Source organism: Podarcis filfolensis (genome assembly GCF_964270895.1).
Source record: "Podarcis filfolensis genome assembly, chromosome: 7".
Lineage (NCBI taxonomy): Eukaryota > Metazoa > Chordata > Lepidosauria > Squamata > Lacertidae > Podarcis > Podarcis filfolensis.
The window spans coordinates 55,250,750-55,278,431 of NC_139603.1; the positions used below are offsets into that span (position 1 = coordinate 55,250,750).

General features: G+C 40.6%; 1 protein-coding gene and 1 long non-coding RNA gene across 5 annotated transcripts in view; one reads left to right on the forward strand and one right to left on the reverse strand.

The window, feature by feature from the left end:
- On the forward strand, positions 1-27,525 carry LOC310766678. The gene is made up of 3 exons (XR_014550348.1): positions 1-249; positions 3,968-4,106; positions 26,070-27,525. It is a non-coding gene; the product is annotated as an uncharacterized lncRNA (long non-coding RNA).
- Positions 19,281-27,682, reverse strand: part of CA8 (carbonic anhydrase 8) — a 43,170-nt gene continuing 34,768 nt past the window's right edge. For 2 of the 4 annotated variants that reach the window (XM_083623129.1, XM_083623127.1), the window contains 2 exons: positions 24,105-24,272; positions 19,281-20,424 (listed from right to left, as the gene is read on the reverse strand). In XM_083623129.1, coding sequence (XP_083479255.1) covers positions 24,138-24,272 — 135 coding nt within the window. In that variant the 3' untranslated portion in view covers positions 19,281-20,424; positions 24,105-24,137. Of the gene's footprint in view, positions 22,024-24,104; positions 24,273-27,682 lie in introns of all 4 variants that reach the window. The other 2 variants (XM_083623128.1, XM_083623126.1) reach the window with 1 other exon arrangement.

Consider the following 27,682-nt stretch of genomic DNA (forward strand, 5'->3'; position numbering starts at 1 on the left):
CAGTAAGGAGGTCTAAGCTGAATGCTCTAAGCTTAGACTCTGTGATTTAAGCAAGCCATCTTTGTGTTTCTATAGAAATAATTTAGAAACATTTACCATTTTGGAACCTAAGTTTTATTGCTTGTGTTTTGTTACTGTTGCATGGAAAAGCATATGCATCTGACCTTTGAAGAATTTCCTGGAGAGAAGCAGGAGGACAAGAGGAAGTGTGGACAAGCCCTTACTCAGTTCTGTGGGACTTCCTCCCAGGTAAGTTTATATAAGATTGTAACATAAGAGACCTCTAAAAAGGCTGTTGCTTTTTTATTTGGTTTGTTTGTTGCTTGCTTGCTTGCTTGCTTCTACATAGCTTATCTTTTTATCTCGCAACTCAGAATAGTTAACTAAAATATTGTTAAAACAAAAATACAATATAAGCACCACAAGCGGGCTTGATGATGAAGAAGATAAATGATAAAATACATTGCTTACATTGATCAAGTTGATTAGTTAGGAATTGAAAGTGAATAAGTAAAATCTGTGAAAGTTCATTTTAGTATAAAGGCCATTCATTTGCTGCAAGAAAGCAGCTCCCTTTGCCACAGCCTACTTTGTTTCACCTGAAACCTCTAGCTTTCCAACCCACTGAATTGTTCAGTGTTTACCTATTCATGCAGGGACATTCAAAGTTAAACAGCCTAATATAATGGCAACACTTTCACTTCGGGCTAATTGCATTGGGCAGTTCCAATTATTATGATTAAGCAGACTTATGAATGGGGCAAACCATGTAGATGTTACAAAATAAAATATGATGTTCCTGATGATATCATAAGTATGTCTTTAATTTAGCAATTTGTCAGAAACACTTTTTGGAAGTTGTTTGATTATTTCAATAACATGGTTCAGTTCTGGCCTCCATGACCTTTGCAGTTTTAATCACAATAGACAAAATCCCTGTGTTATTGTTAGAGTAATAACTTGCAGAGTACAGGATGTCCATAAATGTAAGACTGTTTAAATGTAAGACTTATTAACTGTTTACAAGATGAGGAGTCCCTGTTATAGAAAGCCAGAGCTTCTCTGTTGCTGAATCATTCTGCTACCCAGAGGCCCCTTCTCATCTCATGTGATGCACTTAGGCAAAACCCACTTAAAGTGAGGAACCCACTATCATGAAGTAGTGATCCTGTGAGCAAGTATCACTGGGTGAGGCCCCTCAGGCAGGTGGTAACAATTAGTCCCCAAAGTGGGAGCATGCATTGGGGCTGACTGGCTGCCAGCATTCCCCAGCCCCTATAAATCTTTGAGTTAACCTGTAGGGGGAGGGAGAGAACACACAATGTATTAGACTTGCTGTTTGATGTTCTATAGCTGGTGCCAGAGAAGAAGCCAATAAAGCCTGATAACCCGTTCGGTGTCTGCATGTGTTTGATTAGTAGTCTGGAGGGAGGACTTGGGAAAGTGATCCCCTCCTTGACACCCACTTCCTCCAAAAAGGGATGTGTCAGTCAACAGTTCTCTATTAGCCTCTAGGTTGGCTTCCTCAGCCTTGTAGATCTATGAGGTATACAGTGGTACCTCGGGTTACATACGCTTCAGGTTACAGACTCCGCTAACCCAGAAATAGTGTTTCAGGTTAAGAACTTTGCTTCAGGACGAGAACAGAAATAGTGCTCCAGCAGTGTGGCGGCAGCAGGAGGCCCCATTAGCTAAAGTGGTGCTTCAGGTTAAGAACAGTTTCAGGTTAAGTACGGACCTCCGGAATGAATTAAGTACTTAACCTGAGGTACCACTGTAGTTGGTATTTCAGCTTCTTGCTTGCAGTTGGTCACTTCTGCTGCCTGATGCCTTTGATCACCACCAAGCTCTTCTGATTTTGCTGTATCTGCAGCCAACACTGTTTTTTGCTTTTGTTTACGAATCAGTTGAAAATCTCTTCTGTTTCTCCTATGTGTTTGGCCTCCTTCAGTCATCGCCTCATAAGACCAAGAAGCTATTTCCCAAGTGACCACAGCCTTCTATGCCCACATTTTTCCACTGTATATACATATACTGTCACTCTGTTGCAAAGATTTGAGGTCACTGGAGCCTCTATCATAATAGAATTTCTGTCTGGAATTCTCTTCCCCCCTCCATGAATTTACATAATCTTTGTGCCTCAAGTCTGTGTCCAACTAACCAGGCAATCTGGTTCTTAGCTTTCTCCCAAACAACAGTTCACACTGGAATAGTCCATCTTTGCCCCTTTGGTTCGAATATTGTCGGATTCCGTACACAGTTGCATTTTCTTGCTTTCCTTCAAGGACCTGGCCCTGTGTGTGGCAAATTCTGATTTCTTTTTCCAAAGTTAAGTCAGATTCTTCAAGAAATCTTTTTCTTAGGTCTGAAGCCTGAATTCCAATGGCAACTTGCTCCCTAATGAATGAATCTGCAAGTCCTCCAAAATTACATGTCTTGCTTAACAGTCTAAGATGTGTAATAAAGGATTCAAATGTTTCCCTATCCTTCTGTGCTCTCATATGAAACTGGTATCTCTCAAAGGTTTCATTTAATTTAGGAGTGCAATATTCCTGAAATCTCTGTAAGTAACACAGTTTCACAATTCGTTTGTTGTTCTTCACTCAGTTGCAAACTGTAAAATACATCTAATGCTTCTGACCCAGCAATATTTAGAAAAATAGCTACTTTCTGCTCATCATCTTTCTTTGTAGCACCATTTGCTTTCATAAAGAGGTCAAATTCTTGTCTGAACCTTTTCCAGCTTTCTGCTGCATTTCTGGAGAGAGAAAGAGGTGCTGGAGTTCTGGGTTGTTCCATCTATTTTTCTTTAGCATCCTCTATTCCTGATTTTTTTATATCTTTTCCACCTTCCTTGTTGCTCAGTGCAGTCTGTCCAACTCGCACCTGACCACTTCTGGTATCATGTATTATTCTTAGATTAATAACATGCAGAATACAGGATAACATAAGATAAACATAAGATATACTTTATTAACTGTTTACACGATGAGGAGTCTCTGTTGTAGAAAGCCTCACAATCCCTCCATAACTTTCTCTGTGTTTGCATCACAACATACAGAAAGGACCATGAATTGTGCCTGTATTAGCTGAAAAATATATTGTTGATTTCTTTCCAAAACATTGCCGGGCAGCAGTCACAACCCAGTTCTTTTCTTTTACACACATTCACTCCAACATGTGAATTGCCACATTGATTTCCCTTTTTATGATCTGTCCTTCACCCTCAGTATACCTCAATACACAGACTCACTTCATGTCTCTCAGCCACGTTACTCACAACACTGAGTGGAACAGTTTCTCATATTTATGTAAGTCTCCAACAACAAAACTAAAGCAGTGGCTGCATAGATCTACTCTAAGGACAGGGAAGCAGGGAAGTCAGAGAACTGCATAGAATAGATGATAAGCATAGTGCAAGCGCGGGGACCCTGCAGCCCTCCAGATGCTGTTGGACTCCAATTCCCATCAGCCCCACCCAGCATGGTCAATAGTGGGGATGATGGTAGTTGTAGCCTAGCAACATCTAGAGGGCAACTGTTTCTCCAGCTCTGCCATGGTGGCTATGATGAAGCAGATTTGAGACTGATATTCTTTCTTCTTTTTCGGCAATCACTCATAGCTGAGTAAGATTGTCTTCCAGACTGATCATAATGTCATTGACACCATATCTTCACCTTTCCAAATTAAATATGAGGAGTGTTTGAAGCTCAGCTGGGCAAAAAAAAAAGTGTCTTGTGTTTCTCCCAACCCTTCTCCAGCAACTAATAAGAAAATAATCTGCATTCAAAATTTATTCAAAGAGCAGAGGGGAAAATTGTGGTTTTTAATGGGTTGGATACAGTGTTTTCACTGCACATAGCTTACTTTTGAGGTGGCCGAGTGGTGTTTTTGTGTCTTTTATTCATTCTGCAATAGGGTTTGGAATGGAAACCAAATACAAGTTGTTTTTGGTGATCTGCTTTAGGGGCATTGGTGAAACAACTGATGATGCAAGAACATGACCTATCATCTTCAGTGGTACTGCAAGAGATGACACCTCTTAGATCATGCAGCGCAACAGTAATATGTCTTCGTTCAGTCATACTGAACAAAACACACAAGAGGTACATATGGTAAAATAAGAGAAGAAATTATATGTTTCCATGATAACCTCTACATAGCAACCTCCACATAAAACATGCAGTTCTCTTAAGAAAATTTGTCCATCTTAAGAGGTAATATGTAGCTTTTTAAAGGAAGTCTACCTTGCTGACACAGGAGCAGCCCATTCAATATTTTTTGATGTTTCTCTTTGTAGAGATAGCGATATCCAATATGGTTCCCTTCAGAAGTTGTTGCATTACAACTCCAGTTAGTCATGCTGCCTGATGGAACTTGTACTGTAGTCCAGAAATCTGGAGGACATTAGCTATCCCCATAGTGTGAGATACATGTTTTAACTATTACCGTGAAATCTACAATAAGCACACTTGCTCTTTTCGAACAGCCATTTTGCAAAGATTGGCGAGTCATTTTTTTACAATCTAGTATTATGCAGTTCTTTCAACACTGTTTGCATGCACACACATTGGAGGGACCAGAGGGGAAAGAGTGTACACTGTTTTAAAAAGAGACTCTCTCCTTGAGTTCTTACACTCTTTATGTGTCATCCTGCTTCTGCAGCCCTTCGCTGTACAACTAACATCTACTGTGAAGGGTGGAAGGTGGAGTGTAGGGATTGGGGAGGAATTTGGTCCAGTTTGCATTTAAAGGGAAAGCTACCTAAGAACAAAGCACAGCCATCCTTTGAAATTTTCACTTCTCCAAATTCTGCAACACAGTTCTCTGGTCAAATAGTGTCCAAAAATGCATGTACTAGGTTGAGGTGTGTATAAAACATGTATTTATTATTTTGATAATGTACAGTCATAGCTCGGGTTACAGATGCTTCGGATTGCACAGTTTCGGGTTGCGCACCTTGCTGAACCCGGAAGTACTGGAATGGGTTACTTCTGGGTTTTGGCGCTTGCGCATGTGCAGAAGCGCCGAATCACAACCTGCGCATGCAGGTTGCGAACGTGCTTCCCGCATGGATCACGTTCGCAACCCGAGTGTCCACTGTAATATGTTAGGGCAATTTTCCTGGCAAACTTGGGTATGAATGGGGAAATTGCATAAAAATATGTGTAGAAGACCCTGGAAAAGACCCTGATGTTGGGAAAGATTGAGGGCACAAGGAGAAGGGGATGGATGGACAGTGTTATCGAAGCTACCAACATGAGTCTGACCAAACTGTGGAAGGCAGTGGAAGACAGAAGTGCCTGGCATGCTCTGGTCCATGGGGTCACGAAGAGTTGGACACAACTAAATGACTAAACAACAACAAACGTGTGAAAAAGGTTAACAGCTTCAGTTCCCAGAGTTCTTTGGGAAGAGGAATTGGTTGTTAAACCAATTTGAGAATTGTATCTCTGGGAGTGGAATAGGAGTACCCTAACAACTCTCAGAGCCCTTAAGGAAGTAAAGTTCTCAGGGTTCTTGTGGGGAGGGGAGCCATGGCTGCTTAAAATGACATGGCCCTGGTTGAAGTACTGGTTGAAGTGAAGAAGGGACCTGAAATGCTAACACATTTTGTGAGAAGGTTTTCTTAAAAACAATTATAAAAGGATGTGGACATTTAAAGAACTAAAGAATGGAAAAATGAGGACCTGAGAGAAGCCAGAATTGACAGATTCATCCACCCCTAGCTGAGGAACCCTTTAGAGCAGGTTTTAGGGTCACACAGGCAGCTGCAGGGGCAAGAAGGGGAAAATTCTGCCCCATTTGCTGGCACAATGTTGGGTATCACCCTTAGTTTCCACACTGGTGTTTCCACAACAAAGGGGCCAATGGAAGGAAGAGAGAAGAGTAACAAACAACAAAAGGAGAAGGAAAGGAATGGCAGAGGAAAATAAATACGTTATCCTGTACATATCTCTTTATTCACATGTCTTCTTAATTTGCTACAGCTTTTTCATCTGTCTTCTGTATTAGAACAATATGACTGCTCTGTTTACCAGGAATATAGTTAAAGGTGGGCTGCTTCTGATCTCCATTAGCAGTGTATCTCATCAAAACAGCTTAACTAATACTTATTTACTCTTTGGCTAACAGAAACTGTGGGATAAATGCATTAGTAAATTAACTTAGTAAATATCTCTCCCCAGCATGTTCATATGGACTATTTTAGACATTTTTCATCCCTTTAGAAATATAGTACCTCTGGGAGATCAGGCTTCATTTTTGTTTAGATGTTGGTCCAGCAATGTGTGTGCTTTGTACATCCTCTGGTGGCAACATATGGAAATGCCTGTCTTTCTGTTTGCTGACCTAATGCTCTAAATGCATTTGTGTTACCTTTTCTTTAACATTGGCTTTGCTGTGTGCATGGGAAACAGAGATTTCACAAGCAACCCAAAGCGCCAGAAGGACAGCTGCCCTACAACACATAGGAATGCTTTCAGCAGATATGCAAGTGTTTGTTTGCTATGTAGTTTCAGGACAGCTGATGGCACTATCACTCCACAGGTCTGATATTGCATGCTGCTGTTTCATAGAGAGAAACAACATTGGCAAGTTCTTGGGTCAACCTCTATTAGCAACTGAGTAACCAAGAAATCTGCATTCTAAATTGGAAAAGAGTCTCAGATATTTTCTTATATGTAATATTGTCATTGCCAGGTGCAGGTCAGCAGTGAGACTGCTCATGTCAGCAAAAGTATATATATTTGTATATATATTTATATGTTTTAAAGATAATGGGGGAGGCAAAAGTGGCAAGTATATCCTCTTTAAAACATATAAGACTTTTATGGGCTTGAATTGTATATATACTTTTACTGACATGAGCAGTCTCATGTCATATGTGAACATAATTTTGAAACGAGTTACATCATCTAAGTAGGTAATTTCTTCAGAGGATGAAGGTGGCACTGTCTTAGGGCCAAATCACATGTTTAGTTAGCTATGTCTCTGTGTCTTTAAATGCACAGGTTGTTTTTCTTTCACACACAAATGGCCAACGCAAAGGGCCTGATCCAGATTGAGAAATCAGTGTAGGGAGCTTGTTTTGTAATTTAATTTTGTATCGAAGCCAGCTTGGCAAAGTAGTTACATTAAAGTGCATCTTGAAAAATATTTTTTAAAGCATTTACCACATCCCTGCAGTGGTTATGGTCCAGCTCAACACCCCAATCCAGTCAGTGCATGAGAAAAAATCATCATCATCGTGTTTACTTCAGTGGCAGGTATTTTTTTCCATGCAAATTACAGGTGCAGGGTCCCCAATCTGGGTAGGAACCATGGGGGGCAAGATTTTGTGTCCCAATCTGGATCAAGGGGCCCTGCACAAGCAATTTGTATTTCTGAAAAATGCACTGAATAAATAAATGAAATAATTCATTAATTAATTGGTAGCATCCTTGGTAGCTATAGTCCCCAAACCAGGTGGAAGTGGACCAGAGAAAGTAAGAAATCTGGCCTTCAAGGAAGTAAGCAGGTGGTTTCCAGGAATGTTGAGCACCTCCAGGATTGACCACACCATTAGGCAGAGAGAGGCAATCTCCTCAGGTAGCAGGTGCAGGGGGGAAGCAGCAACCACCACTCCAGCCATTTCCTTGAGCTCCCTGGCCATTCCCTCTACTGAAGTCATCTGTCAAGTCTGGCTGACTGCTGTACATGAAATTGAAGGGTGGGAAGTAGGAAACTTGTATTTTGCATCAGGCAGAGAAAGAGTTTGGGGCAGCCTTGCCAGCCTCTATAGCTGGAGTCAGTTGGCAATGGGCCAGACAAAGAGCAGGGTATGAGGGGTGACTGGAAATTCAGAGCTAGAAGAAATAATCCAAAAAGATACCAGCAGTACACACTGCAATGAAATAGAACAGATCTCTCTTTTGTATCTAACAGATGGCATTTGGGAGAGTCACGGACATTCTTTTCTAAAATATACGCCTCACACCTGGAGCAGTCAAATGCCAAGATAGCAGGCTTGATTCTCCATGCACCTCTGAGTATCTGTGTACACATTACACGCATTGCCCACCAGCCCCCTGACCCATGGGACACGTCAACAGTCAGTAGTATTATTGTGTTAAGATGAGTTATGGATATGATCTACTAATCACTTTTGGCACCAACCTTTCAGTTATGCCTGCTCTCTTCTACTGAAGACAACAGACACTATCCAGAGCAAGATAGGCATACTTATATCTCACTGAAACCAACACACGATATAAATGCACAGTTAAGCTTAATGGAGTTGTCCTTGGCAAGAAGAGTCTTTGTGTGTCCTCTCCAACACATTTCATTTTACAGTGCTGTTACAGTAAATGTGGTTTATTCTCTGTGTTTGTAATAGACCCATACTTGTCAAAAATGAGAATAGGTCTTTGGAGTTTGTTTGGTTGACTGTTCATTTGCTACATTTCTATACATCCAGCCAGACAACTTTTTTTGAGTAATTTGCATAAGAAAAGACAATTTGCAACAAACAACAATTTATTCCACCCAAAAATAAGTTGCAAAGCAGAAAGCCCAGTGAAAATGCAACTAATGATTTGCTAAGGAAAGTGTGGGCTCCCTTCCGTCAGGCCAGTTTTATGTATTTTAAGTCGACCAGAAGGTGGACGTTAGTAAAGAGCTCCTTAAGAACAATTTATACATGACCCATTGAATGAGCAAATGGTTCTATTCTGCTACATGTCTTGAGCATAAAAGAAAGCAGCAGGCGGATATTTTTCAGAGGCTGATTGAGGCTGCCATGGAGGGTCCTTCCCTGCACTCACCTACTACCATGCCAAGGGCTAAAGCAAGTTCTGGGACAAAGAAGGAGGCTGATGGCTTACTTCTAATGACCAGGACAAGGTGGTGTAAGGTGTACCCATGGCACTTTTACTTCAGACCATGGGGGAAGGTAAATGTTGGGATGGATCTCCAGCAGGTGCCATGGTCAAGCACTGACCAAATAAGCAAGGACTAGCTAGTACACAAGGCTGCTGCAAGCACATGATGTGGTTGGTCTGCACAGACCACCGGAAGCCTCTTTGCAGGTGCAATATCACATCACCTGCAATGTATGAATTAAACTCTCCCCCTCCCATTTTACATGCATAGCTATGAGATCTAAAATCCCATTTAAGGCTTCAGTTAATCACATTGTGCCTCTAACAATCTTCCACTTTCTCCACACCACTCTCAAGAACAACTTTAATGCTTCCCTGGACATCAGACCAATAAATGGGTAAAGGCTCTATTGCCTGCAGGTTTAGAAGGAGAATTTAACTCTCACAACTACAGAAATCTAACTTTGGGTCCTGGTTGTTTTTATTCATCCAAGTGCAGGATCACTCTAATACAAGCTGAGAAAGGTATAACCTTGCTCCTGTCCCTATTTTCAGAGTTCAGAACTCACATTATGCTCACTCACTCTCTTTTCTTGTAGATTAGAGTATTTCATTTAAATAAATGGTGAGTGTGTTAGGCACTCATGATTTCCATGTATTTCTATATGCTGTTCCACATTGGTTGCCACTCCTTTAATAAATGCTTTCTTTCTTGTAATGAAAAATCTCACTTTTTAAATAAGGCTTGTATGATTATATGTTTGGGGGACTAAATAAGGGTTAGGTAGGCCCACTTTAGAACAGCACTTGACTGCTTCTCCTGCAAAAGTTCCCGCCTCTCATGAGTGTGTGTCTAAGGTCATGTTTGAAGCCCATACACATGCATGCTCCTGCATGCATAGCAAATGTTGATGACAGAAAGTAGAAGCTTGGTTCCAATTCCTCAAATAATCTCAGGAACATATCGCAAGCACTACTGAGCTGAACAGAAGCAGCACATGTTTTTCTGCACATCTATACCCTTTGGTTGCTGTAACCAGGTTTGTGTAGAAACCTTCCCATTGGATCCTGCTCCCACTGACTTCCATTAATGTCAACAGGAATCGAATGCATTAGCTGTCTGGGTTGTTTGTTCTCAAATAATTGAGTATCACCTTTAAACAGAAGAGGAATCAGTATGTCTTTTCAGCTTCCATTTCTGTGAATCTTAAATCCACTGCTGTGAGTCAAGGATTAGGAAACTTTCTATGTTCTTTTAAAGTCACTCATCCACTCACAGTAATTACAGGGTGGGTGGGGGTGGGTGTGGGTGTGGGTGTGTGGGTGTAAAGATATCACAGCAAAGGAATGCACTGAAGAAGGCAGGGTTTATGAAACTCTCATAAAATATATTCTCTGCTGGTGATTGGCTTCTATATATACCCCGTTTCCTGGATATTTAGCTGAAGAAGTGGCTTAATCCAACACAAGCATCCTTTCGGATGCCTTCTTCCATGTGTATGAAAGGCTTAAAAGAACCACAGCATCCAAGAGACATGAAACAGGAATCTGATTTCTTTAACTGTGGAAATAAGTAACATGTTTTTTATTTTCCAGCAGTCATGTTGTGCTCCAAAATTTAAATCTTCCATCATTATAAAAACTGAATCTGCTTGAGATTGTGCCCTAAATTTGGTTGTAAGAAAGTAAACATGCACCTTGATACATTTGAAGCTATAGAGGGGTTTTTTCCTTTGATGCAGTCCCTTCAGAACCCAAGTACAGAGGGTTTTAATACAGAGGTCTTGTGCAAGCTAAATATAACTGTTGTACAATACCTCTGTATCTATTTTTTTTTAACTCACCACACCCAAAAAAGCACAAGCTTCCATTGTGCCCAATTTGAAACATGATAACTAAGGGCTGTTAATGTTTGCTCTTGCATACTTCCTGTGAAAAAGAAATAGCTTAAATGTCCATGGCTCAGACTCAGAAATATCGGCATGCAGACTCTGAACAGGAAAAGGTAGTGGAGGGTGAAAGAGGAATTATTGAGGTGAGGGGCAAGAACGCTTAGTGGCATGGACAGGACAACAGTAGTATGTTGTTGTTGTTTAGTCGTGTCCAACTCTTCGTGACCCCATAGAACCAGAACATGCCAGACACTCCTGTCTTCCACTGCCTCCCGCAGTTTGGTCAAACTCATGCTGGTAGCTTCGAGAACACTGTCCAACCAACTCGTCCTCTGTCGTCCCCTTCTCCTTGTGCCCTCAATGTTTTCCAAAACAGTAGTATAGCTATGTGAAAAACAAATAAATTAAAATTGCACATGTGGGATTCTCACATGCCAGGTTCCTGTTAAAAGACCTACTTATTTACCAACACACTTGCTGTTTATGAATAAAAAGCTCTTAGTCTTTTGTTTTAGATCCTGCCAATATTGTGGTTTTCGTGTATTGATCTTATGGAGATTGGATTACATTGCCTGTAAACTACCCTGGAACTCATTTATTTATTTTAATGGAGGGTAGTATAGAATTGTGTTAAATAATTTAAACAGATATTTATTCCCCAAATAAAACATGCTTCTTATCTAAGACTGCGCTAGAGTATATTGGCTATGAGATGGAGAATATGTTGCAGAATAAATGACGTAATGTCTCCCCTTTAAAGAAACAATTATTTTCCTTTCCTGTGCTCCTTTCCTGTGTTTATTGTAGTTTCAGTTATTACCTTAACACTGTAATTTCCAATGCTAAAAGTTGCACAGTGAGAAAAGGTAGTTGATCAACATGTGTATTTAAAAAACAACAACCCACAATCACTACCCAAGCATTAATTTTGAGCACATTGGCCCAGGTCCAGTGCTAGTCATGCATGATAATGAGAAGCTCCTGGGACAAGGATGCACATCCACATCAAATCAAGTGATATTAACAGGGCCCTGACAGATTGTTTATTTCCAGCCCTTCAGGTAAAAAATATCCTCATAAAAAACAAAAACAAAACCTACCAGTTAAAAGAATTCTTCAAATGTTCCTCCACATGAAAAAACCAAATTCATTTCTAGAATAAAGGCCATGTTTTGCTTACTAAAAATGTGAAGTTAGCATAAAAATGGCTGGTTAAATGTCACCACAGTTCAGCTGGTAAATGGCCTGCCTCTTTAAGAAGCATGCTTGGCCTGTAACTTGGGTTGCCATATTTCAAGTACTGAAAATCCAGAGCTTTTTAAAGAAAATTCCCAAAGCTGAGATTTTTTGGTTATGTTGACGAAAATGTGGACATATGACAACCCTACAGTGGGTGTGGTTCCCTCCATAGTTCAGAGGGAACTGATTAGAACCTTAGTCTTCCCTGTAAGTTCAGGCTCCTATGCTGAATATTACTCTGTACTAATAAATATAGTTTTTGATGTTATCTTGATTCATGCTGCTTCCTAGTATTTGGGCAGACTCATTGCAAGGTTTCCTCACACGGTGAGTACCCTTCCCCAACCCCCAGGATGCTACACACATGGTCTGCTATCTGAGATAACTCTTCTCAATGTTTCCTTAAAAAATGCCCCCTTTTAAATAAAAAAGCCTTGTTCCCTGCCATCTGTCCTGAATCAAGTTACATTTTCTTGAGTCAACAAATGCTGGACCCTTATGAATCTTGTGCTACCCAGATACATATCCAGATAGACATTTGCCTCTGCATCACTTGTAACCCTGGCAGCCTAGCCCTGTCTATGGATCTTCCTTCCTGAACTGAAATGACCAGATTTATATTAAAAGAATAATGTCCTAGCCTATTTACAAGAATATCCTGAAGGTTTCAGGAGTACAAATTGTCTCCTTTTAAAAAATGAGAAAATAATAATGGGGCATTTGGATGCTTAAAGAGGCCCCTACAGGAGAGGAGCCTGCAAAGAATTAACATGCAGCTGCCTAGGCAGCCATGTCTGAGCTTGATTTATTTGGCTGAGGCCAAAAATCCTGCAACAGAATGGCAGACAGGACATCTAAGGACTGAGATGGGAACTTCTAACATCTTTGCTGCCCCAGAACCCCCTGCATCTGCCCCCAGGTTCAGAGGCTATGGGAGACATCAGCAGCAGCCAGGGAGGGAAACTTTGGCCTATGGAGAGCTATCACCAGGCTGCTTCAACACTCTGTTCCAGGCCCTGAGATTCAGGTGCAGAGTGGCAGCTGGAACATCTAAAGCCTAAGGTGGAACTTATAGACACCTTTGCCCAACTCCAGTGACTATTGTATCATTGCCGGTTATATTGCGTTTAAACTACATTATAAGCTACCTCAAGAACTTCAGTTAGTAGGCAGCATAAATACTCCAAAAACAACAACAGCTCATTGGTCCTGGGTTCAATGCCTGGCAAACCCAGTTGAAAGTATGATGGAGCAACTGATGGTGTTGGCCTAAGATGCCAAAGAGCCTGAGCCTACAATCTTAGGCTTAGCTCAACCCTGGTACAAGGCAAGCTTTCTACGTTTGTGGAAAATGCAACAGAATTTTCTTACATTTGCATGACTTTGTCACTGTGGCCACCTTATTCCGTCTTGATTTATTACCACAATAAACTTCCTAAACACCTTTTATTGGAATTAACTGAAAAGTCAGAACTCTTTGCCAGGCTTCATGTTAAATGGAAACAAACCAAAGGGATGGGATCAGGGACAGAGAAAGATGTTGCTGGATAAAAGCCCCAGTCTTCAATTTTTGTAATAGGTTTTAAGATTAAATGGAAGTGGTGTCACGAAAACTTGATTAGGTAAGATTACTCCAAATGTAAAAAACCTCTGGTTGCCCAAAGCATAGCTGGGGGTTGGGGTGCTTTGGATCTTTCTTCAGAACTACATTTCAAAGAACACAGCAGAAATAAAGAAAAATGCTGCCATCCTTATACTGTTACATGTTTCTACATAAATATAAATGTAAAAGTGTATACAGCAGATGGAAGAGTCCTTATTTTCGTGTAAATTTTCCTTCCATTAATAGAATGGGTTCTATCCAGTATCACTACCATGAGTGGAAGAGGAGGGGCTGTTTTAGTTTATTCCCCTATCATCCTGTAAAAACACACCCACACATACACATCACCTAACATGCTTTTCTCCAATAGGGTATGTGCAAATTTTCAAACAGTGCAAGGGAATCAGCAGAAATTATTTTCCTCCTTCCATTTGCGGGAGCTGAGAGCACCCATTCCGGAAGAGGAACTGTTCACAGATCTCTGGACCTGACCCCGTGTGTGTGTGTTTACTGGTCAGTGCTAGAATCCAAATAACTGCTAGATATATAGTTGCATTTGCTGCAACTCTGTTTCATCTGGACTCTGGTGTTTACATTTACACTATTATACCAAGCAGCTCTGCTGCATTAAATAAATAGGACTGTTTGCACAGGAAGAGAGCTTGATGTGTGTTACTGAATGCACATGTCATACTTGCAGGTCATATGATGTTTAGCATCAATGACTATTGCAAAGGTGGGAGATATATAACAATTACAGATGTCTTAATGAATGGTGAGCCTCAGGATATTTTTATTATTTTTGCGTTTCATTTTAACTTGGTCTTACCAGCTTTCCCTTTGTTTCGCAATCACAAAAATATGATTTATATGGTTTCCAATCTCAATAATATAATCTTAATATTCCCTGTGATGAAGGGGATATCTCTGGCCAACTCCTATAATGTTTTTGGCTACAATCTTATATTCTCTTGCCTGGGAGTTAAGTCCCATTGAACCCATTGAACTCAGTACAGTTGTATCTTGCTTCTTGAATGGAATCCAACTTCCGAAAATGTTCAAAAACCAAGACACAGTTTCTGATTATCTGCAGGAGCTTCCTGCACTCAATCGGAAGCTGCAGAAGCACATCAGATGTTGACTTCCAAAAATAGTTCACAAACCAGAACAGTCACTTCTGGGTTTGTGATGTTCAGAAGCCAAAACATTCAAGAACTAAGCTGTTCGAAAACCAAGGTACGACTGTAGTCTTGTGTCTGTGTAAATATGTAGAGGATTGCATTGTTGTTGCTGAAACAGCTTTGGCCACTATATCCAGGCCTTTGACTTCATCCCCTACCCAATAGCCTAGCTGCTTCAAAAGAGGAGGTGTAAGTTCTGCACTAATATTTTGCAGTTGTACAGTCAAATCTGTGCAGTGTGGTAAAGAATAGCAGTGAACTGAACTATGTACCCAGATATATAAGTCAAGATCTAAACTGTAAATAAATTTTGTTCTCATTTGAGAAAGGACCCTAGTTCAGTGATTCAGCTGCAGAAGTTTCCAGGTTCAATTCCTGGTATCTCTGGTTAAAAGGAATAGGCTACAGATGCTGGGAAAGATTTTAGCCTGCAACTCAGGAAAGCCACTGCCAGGCAGAGTAGACTAAGGATAGCCACTATGGTACTCACCAGATACTGTTGAACTACAACTCCCATCAGTCCCAGCTATGGTTTGGGATGTTGAAAGTTGAAGACCAGCTTCTAAAAGGCACCCCATTGGCGCTCTCTGCGGGGGACAAATCTGGGCAAAAGTATGGCCTGCTATAAGGTTTGCCTAGCCAGCATTTTCAATCTCTTTGTGGTGGTTAGAGCTTCCTTTTTTGCAGCATCACTTTTCACTGGATATAAAAGCAGTCAGTGGTTTGGATCTGTCACTTTTGCTCTGTTTGCAGAAGGGACTTCCATTTAGATCACGTCAATGAGTACAAGTTGCTTTCCATTAATGGGGGTCCTGTCAGGAGAAAAGGTGGGCTGATGATGATGAAGATGATGATGATGATGATGGAGCATCTGCGCCTTTTATACTAGAATGATGCAAGAGAGGAGAATACTAAAAAAAGATGTTGAGAGCTGCCATTATTTATACAATCCCTTTGAGGTGTGTTGTGTACACTCATCATTTTCCCACCAAACATGCTGGGAGTTGCAGACTACTATAGAGTAGTGCAGTGCAAAACCTGGATGTCATGAGCAATAAAAAGTTAAGACTAGCTAGTTGGGAGTTTTAATGTGTTTTCTCCTTGTAATATAAAGCTCATTCCCAGAATCTCACTGGACCGTGTGGACAGGGCAACTGTCATAGCTGTCTATCAAGGCTGAATTAGATGAAGGCAGACAAAGCAGGCTTTGTGGCGAGACTGAAGCTGCAGCCTCAAACGTTTCCATTTCTCATCCAAAGGCACTGTGGGGGCATTGTCTTCCCCCTCTCTGAAAAGAGAATGGAACAATTATGTTACTGAAATTCCACAGTGAGCCTGAAAGACTGTTTATGTCCAGCCAGGGAGACAGTGAAAACTGAAAGGAGTTTCATGACAGCAGGGGTGGAGGTTTCTCGATATATTCTTCAGTAGTATGGTGGGCCTGACTCTTCTCACTCTCAGCAGTGTAAATCAGGAGAAAATCCACTAATGCTAATGGAGTGGAACTAGTTAGAACAAGTCTCACTTATCCCTGACATTTTCATCGAGTTGCCCCACTCTGTGCACAGTGGATTTTATTACTTTCAATCAGTTACGTACCTTCTTTCCAAATGTAACCTAAAAGCCTTATGTTTTGTACAGAAACAGAAAACAGCAATGTCTTGAATGGTGCACAGAACTTTGGAAATTCCCACAGTTTTTGCTTTGAACAAATCCTCTGTGTACAACTATAATACCAAGTTTCCCTTCCTGAACTAAAAAGGAAAAAGCTAATAGGAGTCCAGTTGTTTAAAGTTCCCATTGAATATGATACATTTAGTTCATTTTGATGTGCACATAGAGGGCAATGAGATCCCCACAGCTCCGAAAGCAAATGATCTATCACTCCTGGGGTGAGTCAGGAATAGCCACCCATAATTCCTTGGCAACTTCCCAGCTGCAACTATAGATTATATCAGTCTGTTTAATAGTGTTCTTTACTGATATTAATTTTGCGCCAAGAATACTATAAGCATGTAAGAGCAAATGCACAGAGATTATCTTAAGCAGCATGCTCTCCTTCCACAAGAAGTTACTCTTGGGAGTAAGTCCCAAAATGAAGTGGGACTTCGCTGCCTCCAACACTGCTGTTCCACACATGAAGCAGACTTCCATTTACACAGTAGAACTTCCCCTTCCCCTCCTCTCCTTTGCAGGGCTCCATGCTTCTTGAATCTCTCTGCTCCAGCAGCACCCTCAAAACAGCAGTGGGGTAGAGGTGGGGTGGACTGAATAGCTGGGGGGGGGAGTCAGCCTTTCATGGCACACATAGTCTACATAGTCGAACTGGTATAAGGCTTTGATTTGACATGTTAACTTTACTTTTGAATTATTTGGAAGCTGAAGCTATTGTTGCAGATTTTCTTACTTGCTGCACACACACAAAAAACCATCCTAGCTTATAATTGGAAAGCTGCACCAAACTCTAATGATTATGGAATGGTTAATTAGCATTATGGAGAAAGCAGCCTTGCATTTTGCGCATGTAGTCAGATTTCCACAGATGTCTTGTCAACTGATGTCTTTTATTTTCAGTCTTGCACAGAGTTTTTGCTAATTGCTATTTTTTATCATCAGAACTGTGAAGATGTTTGTTGTTCACTGACTTTTACTGCAGCTCTCGCTTTTACTGAATAGATGTTTCACACTTGCTTGCACTGCCTTCAAGGTCACCTGTGAGCTTGCTGATTGCCTAAACTCCTTTTCCTGAGCATCTCACAAGTATTAATTTGAGTATGTCTGATGATTGTTGCCCCACCTTTGGAGTGTGAGCTGTCCCCAGTTCTTCTCTATACCTTACAGGATCTCTTCAGTAGCTCACATTCTAGAAGTTCGTTATTGCTTCCATGATGAGAAGTCTGGTTTTGCTTTTTTCTGCTAGCCTCTAATTATAACCTCCAGTGTCCTGTGTTATATCCAAACCTACAGAATGATCCATCACTAACCAATTACTTCCCACTCGTGCTTGTAGCTTTTCCATGTGTGATATTCCCCTACTGTTGATTTCTTCCTCCCTACACCTGTAGGACATGGACTGGATCAAGCTCTTAGGTTTATAAATTATTCTTCTATATCAAACTTACATTGTATTTTCCATATTACTATCGCAGTCTTTTCCATGCTCTGAATAATCAGCTGTTAGTACTTTTGCCAGGCCCTGAGCTAGAATATTGATAATATATCAGTTTTGGCATAGTTTACATACTGGCTTCAGACTTTACTAACAGCACTTCAGCTATAATAATAATAATAATAATTTTATTATTTATACCCCGCCCATCTGGCTGGGTTTCCCCAGCTAAGTGACTCATGTATCAGTTTTCCATTACAATGTCTAAAACAAGTATATACTATAATATTTTGACAAGGTACAACTGGGTGCAACTGCACCTATGTAGCCACTCAACAGATGATTGGCAAAATTTGCTTTGAAAGTGCAAACCACCTGTCAGTGTGAGCAATTTTTCCCCTCTACCCATGTAGCCAAATAGGTGCTTGCATCACAGGCCATTGCTAGGCACTTGACTAAGTCAAGCAGAATCACACCTGCGGTCCTCGAAGAATTACCAGTCAAACAATGAGATAAAGAACCATTTAACCACTTCCCAGGCCTTTGAGGGACTAAGCTGGTTTTGTTCTGCTGTTAGCTTCCAAAGCTTCGTGTGACTGTTATAGGGGGTAGATATGTGGTGTTTGTGAATGAATTGTTGGTGTTGCATGAAAATGTTGATATTATATATTATTCCCCCTCGCCATGGTATATTACAAGTTGCTTTGAAACCTTTTAGATAACAGGCAGCTAATAAGTCTAATAAATAATAAGAATGTACTGTATTAAGGGTCATATTAATAGAAGTTAAAATTCTGAGCTGTGTTGGATCTCAGTTGCATAAATCACAAGTCACCTTCAGTGAATCAGGCTCATCTCTTGTAAATAATAGAATGATACAATTACAGGAATCTTTGGCTCATTGTTTGGCTATTGACTAAATGAGAAAATTAGTACAGTACTGATTTAAGTGAGCACAGTCTACACACACACACACACACCAAGCAAGCACTCCTCAGAGAAGATGAAAACACATAGTTTAATTTGGGCTGTGGCTTACTGTGAAAGTTCCATGTTACAATATGCAGAAATAAACTGAAGCACTGTTGTTATGACAGCTTTTGCTAAAATCTATCTCATGGCAGTCACATACTTTCTCAGCTTCAATTAGCACTAAACTAATTAACACACTGCTCTCCCATATACTTGTGAACAGTGGCTTTTTTCTTTCTTAGCCAGTCCCAAGTGTGATGTAAGAGTGATTGAGTAGCTAATTACTCTTTAATTGAATTTACACATTATACCCTTTTCACTTGTTCAAGCAGAATATTCGTTCAGAAATGAAATTAAGCTGTACCAGCATGTGAAATATACACACTGTATTAAAGAAATGAAACATAACTATAAGGAACCACGTGAAGGCGTGTTTTATTGCATTTATTATAGCTGTGTTGAACAGGAGGCGACACCAACAGCTTTTCGTGTTAATTATAAATTAGGTTAATTGAAAAGAAATGTGTGACCTATAGTTTTCCTTAAAGGTAAAAGTCTCGATATAAAAACAAATCTTAATATGAAAATTAGAAATGCTTTAGGAAAAAGTTTTATTAGAAATTATCAAATGAACACATCCCGACAATAGGTGTTGATTTTGGATATGGATTTATATCCCTTTTTCATATATTCATGTTATTTATTTTTGTTGGTTTGTTTATTTATGTTCCACCTATATTATAGCACATGTTATATTTGATGAGAACCAGTGTGGTGCAATGATTAGAGTGTTGGACTAGGACAGAGAAGACCCGGGTTCAAATTCCCACTCCTGGGTGATATTAGGCCTGCTCTGTTCTTTCTTTGTAAATACCTCAAAAGGTTGTTGTGAGAATATAACAGAAGGGGAAGAAAACTGGGTATGTATGCACCTTTAGAGAAAAGGTAACATATACATACAATAAATAAATATTACAGGCCTGTGTGATGTCCTGACTTGAATGACATTCATTGAATTAGACATTAGCATAACCCTATCAGAAAAAGCTTACAGAATATTGGAAGCTCAGGTTTCCATCAATACATTACATATATTGTCTGTTTTACTTTTAACTGGAGATTATTCTACAGCTTCCAAAAATGTAATTGTGAAACTATTGGCTGAAAACCCAGGAATTTTCTGGAAAACCAATGAAATGTATCATTTGTTATTAATAAGTTTAATCGAGGGAAAGACAGTCCTCATCATTTGCAATGCTGTTTAAATGTAATTATGATTTGGTTGACATAGAGATGCATACTCTTCTTGCTATAGTGCATGCTGATCAGTAAACAATATTTCAAATAATTAGTACTAATACATATTGTGGACAGATTACATTGAAGCAAGTTCAAAGGGGCTCGTGTTTTTTCAATATTCTGAGAGTGAGATTTGTTACTTCCTAAGTCCCATTTTTCTCTTCTTCGTGTTAGAGAATCCTTTATTCTCTGTCTCTTATCTTTCCCGTCAGGCCTCTTCATATTGGCAGGAGCACATCTGATCCCTTTGGTAGAGACTGTCTGATCTCTAGATTCCAAAAATAAAGAAATACTGACTTTCCCTCATTGTTATTTCTTCATTACTTTCAATAAATTAATATTCATATTTTCAAATAGGCTTATGTTTACATTATTAAATAAAAAACAGGAAAGAGAGAAGAATGACTTATGGAAGACCATTCCAGCTACTGAGTTAACATACTGGAAAAGGACAGAATTCTAAAACGTTATATTTCTCTCCCTCAGGCCACTCCTTAGTATGGCTCAGAAATCCACAAAGGCTTTCTAGTAATCAGGATAGAATAAATACATATCGACTCGAAACATCAAGGACTCTTAGAAAACATCAAGCCAGCAGAAATCAACTTATTTAATTCAATCTTATTTCACAGGGATATACTGTATCATGTATAATTGTTTATCAAAGCATATGAATCGTAAATCACTTCAAAATGTGTAGGATACAGAGGGAGTCATATATTTACCAGCATTACACAGGTTTTACTATGCACTTTTCAACTCTTATTTTCAAGAGGATGTTAGGGTCCCATCTGCAAAATACTTTAAAAGATGTATTATACCACCTAAACAGTCATGGCTGTAGTTTATTACGGATGGTGAGAGTTGTTGGAGATTCCCGTTCCCCGCAAAGAGCTGAAATTTCAGAGTGGTTTACTGTATTTTTCCATGTATAAGACAACCTTTTTTCTTAAAATTTTTAGTAATAGATTGGGATTCATCTTATATTCAACAACTTCCTTAATTTTTAATTTTTTAAATTTTGGGCTCCCAAAAATAGTCTTATACATGGGGTTGTGTTATACATGGAAAAATACAGTAACAATCAACCCCTCTTCCCCAGGGACTTCTGGGGATTGTTGCTCTCTGAGGGGAATAGGGGTTTCCCAGCAACTCTTAGAACCCTTAGCAACCTTACAGTATTGAGGATTCTTTGGGGAAAGCCATAAAGTGGTACAGTACTGCTTTAAATGCATAGTGCAGATGGGCCCTAGAATGGGTTAGCTATGTGTGACAAAAAAATGGCAAATGTTTTTCTGGGGTGTAGTGACACCTTGCTTTCTGCATACCTGTAGATGCCTCAAATTACCTTCAGGTCTATTCTTCCATTCTCTGATTGCAGAAGTAAAATAGACAGTAACATAAATGAAATAACACTTGAGAAGGATACAATAACTACTTGGACTTTTCCTATATGGGAACAGATTCCAAGATACATTTTCCTTCAGCTCTCCTCCAGCAAAAGCAATAATCATGTATTCAACCAGGCACAAGATGTCCTATTCCAGATGCAGTGGGCATCTTCTAGATCCTGGGCTAGGCCATGGACGACTGACTCAGGTGCTTGAGGTTACCAGCAGCTGGTGGAAATTTGTAATTGGAACTGAGCAAGTAGTGTAGAAGGGTACCAAAGGTCTGCCAAACTTAGAACAGCTTCACAGGTAACAGAAGTTGCTCCGATAAAAGCTAAAATTCATCTGAGTTCAGTGCAATCTGAAGGCTGTCTAAGCTGAGGTTGAAAGGAACAGTGTGTTCCAGATTGCATCCTAGCTCTGTGACATTGATGAATGGCCTAATGTTCCACATCCAGTCATCTTTACTGGAGAGCCTACAGGGGAACAAACAGTAATAGGTGAGTTGGTGTGTTGATTCAGAATCCCTGCTGGAAAGATCTGGTTGACTGCTCTTGAGAACAGAGTGCAGCAGCATGTCCTCCTGGAAAGTGCTGCCTTTGGGGTGTATTGCCCATTGATCTGTTTAGGTAAGTCTAGGGGACACAGGATTCCCAGGGCAGGATCCCCTAACTCAAGATCACTTTGAAGAGCTCAGTCATGACACAACATGAATACTTTAATATTGTACTGATTACTATTGGTGCACACTTTTTACCAGTTTCTCAGCATTAATGTCGGCCCAGCATTGTGATATAGCCATGGCCAGGGGAAGGACCAATACTCCCTGGGATCTTGTGGGGCTTCCTCCTCTTGCATGGCCCAGCGAGATCTTGGGACCATTCTAGTCTTCCCTCACCTTGTGGCTGGAGGTGGGGTTTCCTAGCCTACACACACACACACAGTGGTCCTCAGTTTTAAAGTCTTCCATTGAGGTATTGAGTGGCTGCTACTTTACAGAGCTGGAAAGTAATCTTACTCTTTAGCCACAATTAGCCTTCAAGTTGAGAGGTTTCTTTCAATGGATAGCAGGTGACTCTTAGGCATCATCTACATAGCTGTTGATCATAACTTGGGCTTAAATGGCATTGAGTAGGATCTCAAGGCCCTCTTAAGTTGGGCACACAACTCTGCACTTGAGCTCTGTCTAGGCCAAAGCCAGCGCCATTCATCTCAGGTTACCAGCAGGATTCCAGTCACATGATGTGTACCACATTGGGCCCCTGTATGCTGGTCAACTTGCACAGATCTTAGGGGGTTAATGAATCCTGACCCAGTGCCATGCCAACCCCCATTTACCTCACTTTGGTCAACAAATATTGTGGCCTGTTTCCACCCACACCTGTGTCCTGTGTTATTTACTCTCTACCTGGTTTGGGAAGCTGACCACAGTGCGCCTGTCAATGTGGTGCTTATTGTGGTCAGTCAGGGATGAAGGGAACCAAAGATTAACAGGATCTGAAGGATACTAAATTGCTGCGTGGGATAAAATAATGTGTGACAAAACACATTCTTTTGAGTCTAAATTCCTAAATTATTTAATTGGCTCAACTTTCCAGTGAATACCCACTTATATTGTTTTGGATCTAAGTATTACCTTGTAAGTTATGGGCAGGTTGACAAAGCTGTTCCCAATAATTATTTTTAGATGTTGTTAAGTGTATTGAAAGAGCTTTGCCACTTCAGATCAATATTTTTTAGAAGTAACTCTTGCATGCTTAAAATTCAAAGTCATCTTGTCAAATAACTTTGGTGCTACTGATATTTGAATTACCGGCAGTGGCCTTAGGACATTATTCATTCTCTCACAAATAAAATTTACATGAGTATGTCTGTGACTTCCCTCTCAAGTAATCTCTATGCAGGATTCCAGATGCATTTGAAATCACTCCTTCCAAAAACAAAGTAATTATATTGTGGAACTGCACAGTGGCATAGCGTGGGGGGTGCAGGGGGGGCCGGCCTCACCGGGCGCAACATCTGGGGGGGCGCTCGCACTCGCAGCTCTCTGCCCCTACTAAAATCCATGGGTTAGGGGGCGCAAATTGCTTGCCTTGCCCCGGGTGCTGACAACCCACGCTACGCCACTGAAAGTGCAGAAGAGTACTATATAATTGAAATTCCAATATGGTGAAGGGTAGGCACACAACGGGAGAACAAGCAAAAATTCAGGAAGAGAGGGCAGTGGCTCCTTGGCTTATGCAGTCATCTGCAAAGTCTTCAGATGTGGGACTCACATTGAACTGAGTGCCAATGCAAGAAACACTGCTATTTCTATGACATGCATGACTCTCTCTTTTCTTCTCTGCTCATGATAGGGGAGACAGCACTCCTCTATCTGTAGGCCTTCAACAGTTGTGTGGAAGAGTGAATTTTGACAGGTGCAGCTTGTCCTGTAAGGATGGAAGCAAACTACACCTGCCCAAAATCTAAGTTGGACACAAACCTTAAAGAGTTCTGCCCCCTTTGCATTTGGTCTCCACTCCCACATGTCCCTTTCTATTTTGTTTTTACTTACCTACATTATGATTATTTTCATTATTTGTCTTTGCTACTGGAAGGCAGCCCTTATGACTCTGTCACTTAGTGGCTGTGTGGGTCTAAAGTTATCTCCTAGTGTTCCATCGCTGCCTTCTAGCAGTTCTGCCCCTTTAACATGTGTCCTCAGTCTTCGAAACTCTTCTATCTAATAAAAACAAGAAAACAGTTGTTGTTTTATACATCAGCTCCATTGTAAGGAAATGTTAATACTGTTTATTTTTCTCTCTCTCTAAACTATATCCCACCATTCTACTATTTGTGCTATGGCTTTTTTTCTTTTCTTTTTAGAAAACCTTATAAAATCAGGAATTTTATTATAATCCCTACACATTCCTACTCCAAATCCCACAGAAAACAGGGTTTTGTTTACAAGTGAGTTTTCATATGGAAGGACTGTGACACCAGTTCAGTGCTGGTACAAATTCCTAGGCCCAGAATTCTTTAAGTGCCTTGTGTCTTTTGCACCAGACTGTGGTTGGCAGATCTCAGGGTTCTAAAAAAACCAAAGTAGATCCCACAAGTTGCCTTGCCGCATTTTGACAGGGCATTCTTTGTGATAATGCCCAGCTTGTGGAACTCCCTCCCTGGGAAGGTACGTCTGTCCCCATACAGACTTTTAAACACAAATGAAAAGCATATCAGTTCTCCTGGGCCTTTGAGACATGAGTGTTGACTGCAATTTCAGCTGGTGGTATTCTTTTAGCATATGGGTTGTTGTTGTTTTTTTTGTGGTATTGTAACACATTTTCATGGATTGTTTTTATGATGTTCACTGCCCTGGGTTCCAATGGGAAGCCAGGTTGTATAGAAGCAACAGGAACAACAACAACAACTTCTTTACATTGATGAGCAGCAGCTTGCCAGGGCTTCAGAAGTGCTTCCCTTCCACACTTTGCTTGGAAAGCCAGGAAATGAACCTGACACTTTCACCATACAAAGCATGTGATTTGCTACTAAGCTCTTCCTTAAGCTTCTTTCTCCCAAAGCTCCCACTCCATAATGAGCCATTTGCTTTGGGATCCACACAATAGCTGAGATGTTAAATATATATTGCTTAGACAAACCTCTGCAATATGAATTTTCTCTTTTCAACCACTTGGTTCTTATTAATATCTTCAATTATATTTTAATGCATTTTTTCTGATTTTATTCTTATTAGGTTTACACCTTCTTGATATATTTTTATGAAAATGTGGGTTATATGCTAAGCAAGTACAGGCGTACCTTGGATCTCGAATGCCTTGCAACTCAAACATTTTGGTTCCTGAATTTCACAAACCCGGAAGCGAGTGTTCCGGTTTGCAAATATTCTTTGGAACCCGAACATCTGATGCGGCTTCCGCAGCTTCCGACTGAGTACAGGAAGCTCCTGCAGCCAATCGGAAGCTGCGCCTTGGTTGTTGAACGTTTTCAAATGGACTTCTGGAATGAATTCTGTTCGACAATCAAGGTACGACTGTACCGTATTTTTCCATGTATAAGAAGTCCCCACGTATAAGACAACCCCTATTTTTTTGAACCCAAAATTAAGGGGGAAAATCACCCCTAAAATAGATAGCATTTCTATTAGGTGTATCATATATTCCACAGGAGGTACGTTCACACCCCATGCTTTAAAAACAACAACAACAATAATCTGTTCTTGCCCTTACCCAGATGACAAATTTTACTCCTCATAGAAAATATTGCCAAGGTTTAAGAATGGGGACAGGAGGCTTCTCTGTGTGCAAGTCAGTGTAGGATCAGATTCAACTCAAGTTTTATCTTCACATTGGTACAGTGCAAGGACAATGACATTTCAGAAGATAACTATAATTATGGTTGCCATCTACTTCAAAACTGACTTCTTTCAATACGCTTGTTTATTTGATGAACAGCTTGGGTTGCTAAGATTATTGTTCCTCAGAGTAGTGCTTTTGAAATCCATATTGTTTCTTTTTAGCTTTGAAAGGCAGAATGGAGCAGCTTTCATAGAAGAGATGAAAGGAAGGAAGATGATGGAGGTTCTTGGGAGATACTTAAAAGGAAAAGTTCAGATTGTGAAGATGTTCATTGATTTTATGTCTATTTAAGTGGATTAAGAAAAAAAATAAGTTTCTCTGAAAACCTATCTTACAGAAGAATAGTAAGATTTTGAGTATCTTACAGAGAGGTAACATGCTTCAAATGAAACCTGAACTGAAACTTCACTAAGATAGGTTGATGTCATTGCAGTTTAGGAAAAAATGATTTTTCCAACACACTTCAAAAGTTTCAATCTTTGGAGTCTTGGAGAGATAAAGCAAACAAAAATGAGATGAGAAAAAAGCTCCATCACAGTTGCAGTACTTCTGAGTAGTACTAGGAGACCTTCAAATAAATGCATGTTGAATAGAGTGCCTCACACTTGTAACAAAAGCTTTATTTTAATGATGTTTTTGATAAGGGAGAGAGTCAACATCATTCAGTGGGAAGCACTTCTCAGTCCTTACTTCAGTAGGAGAAGTAAATACCAGATATACTTAACAACTGTTTACTCCGGACAACCATAACAGAACATAAATGGGCAGAGAAATCCTAAGGTGGTTAGCAGGGGGAGGATCTGGCAGAGGTGCCCCTTCACTGGGTTCTTCTGATGAGGTGACTCCACCACCAGTGGCACGCAGTGAAATTTTTCATAGGGGAACAGTTAGGGCCAGAGGTGCCAGCTTGCAAGGGGCATGGGGGGGTCAGTGTCATGCGTGGGATGTTGTGACGTCCTGACGTCGTGCACGTGAGCATTATGCCTCCCTCCCTAAGCCAGGCAGAAGCTTCCCAGGCTTTGTGAAGGAGCTGCCAGGGCTCTGACAGGATGACTGAACCCCCCTGCCTCCTTCCAAAAGCCAGATGGGCTTTGGGAAGATGGCAGGACAGCTCTTGGACCTATCAGAGACTTGCGCCTGCCTCCCTAAGCCGGGCAGAAGCTTCCCAGGCTTTGGAAAGGAGACACCAGGGGAACATTTAGGGGACTAGCCTAGTCCCCTTAGTCCAGTGACCACACTGGCCACCCCCATGGGGGCCTCTGCTGCACCCACCCAAAGTGCAGCAGGTTGCAGGATACCATTGGAAGTTAAATGCTTAATGTAGAAGCACTCTCACAAACACACATGCCAGCAAAGATTTTGCGGTGGTTACATTGCTTCATTTCACATTAGCTCATCTCTTGTAGCACCCTGCTGAAATCCCATAGCTTTTTATAGCACAAATATCCTGGTTTAATTTTGGTTTTGTTGCGCTACAGCCCCTCTGGATACCATTAACGTGGTAGCATTGCGGAAATGTTGAAGAACAAAGTAAAGCTGAAGGAATCTACCGCTAATGCACTGTTATTTTGTCAATACTATGTTGCATAATGCATCCCCAATAGAACAGGAGCCCTGTGTCTGGGGGGGGGGTCAGACATAAGCAGGCGGGCATGTTCAGTACCCACAGGAACCCTCACTGCACAAACAGAGCTATTGTGTGCCTTTGTTCAAACAACTAGCAGTAATTATTTAAAGGCAGACAATAACAAGGGACTACATTTCTTTTTTACTC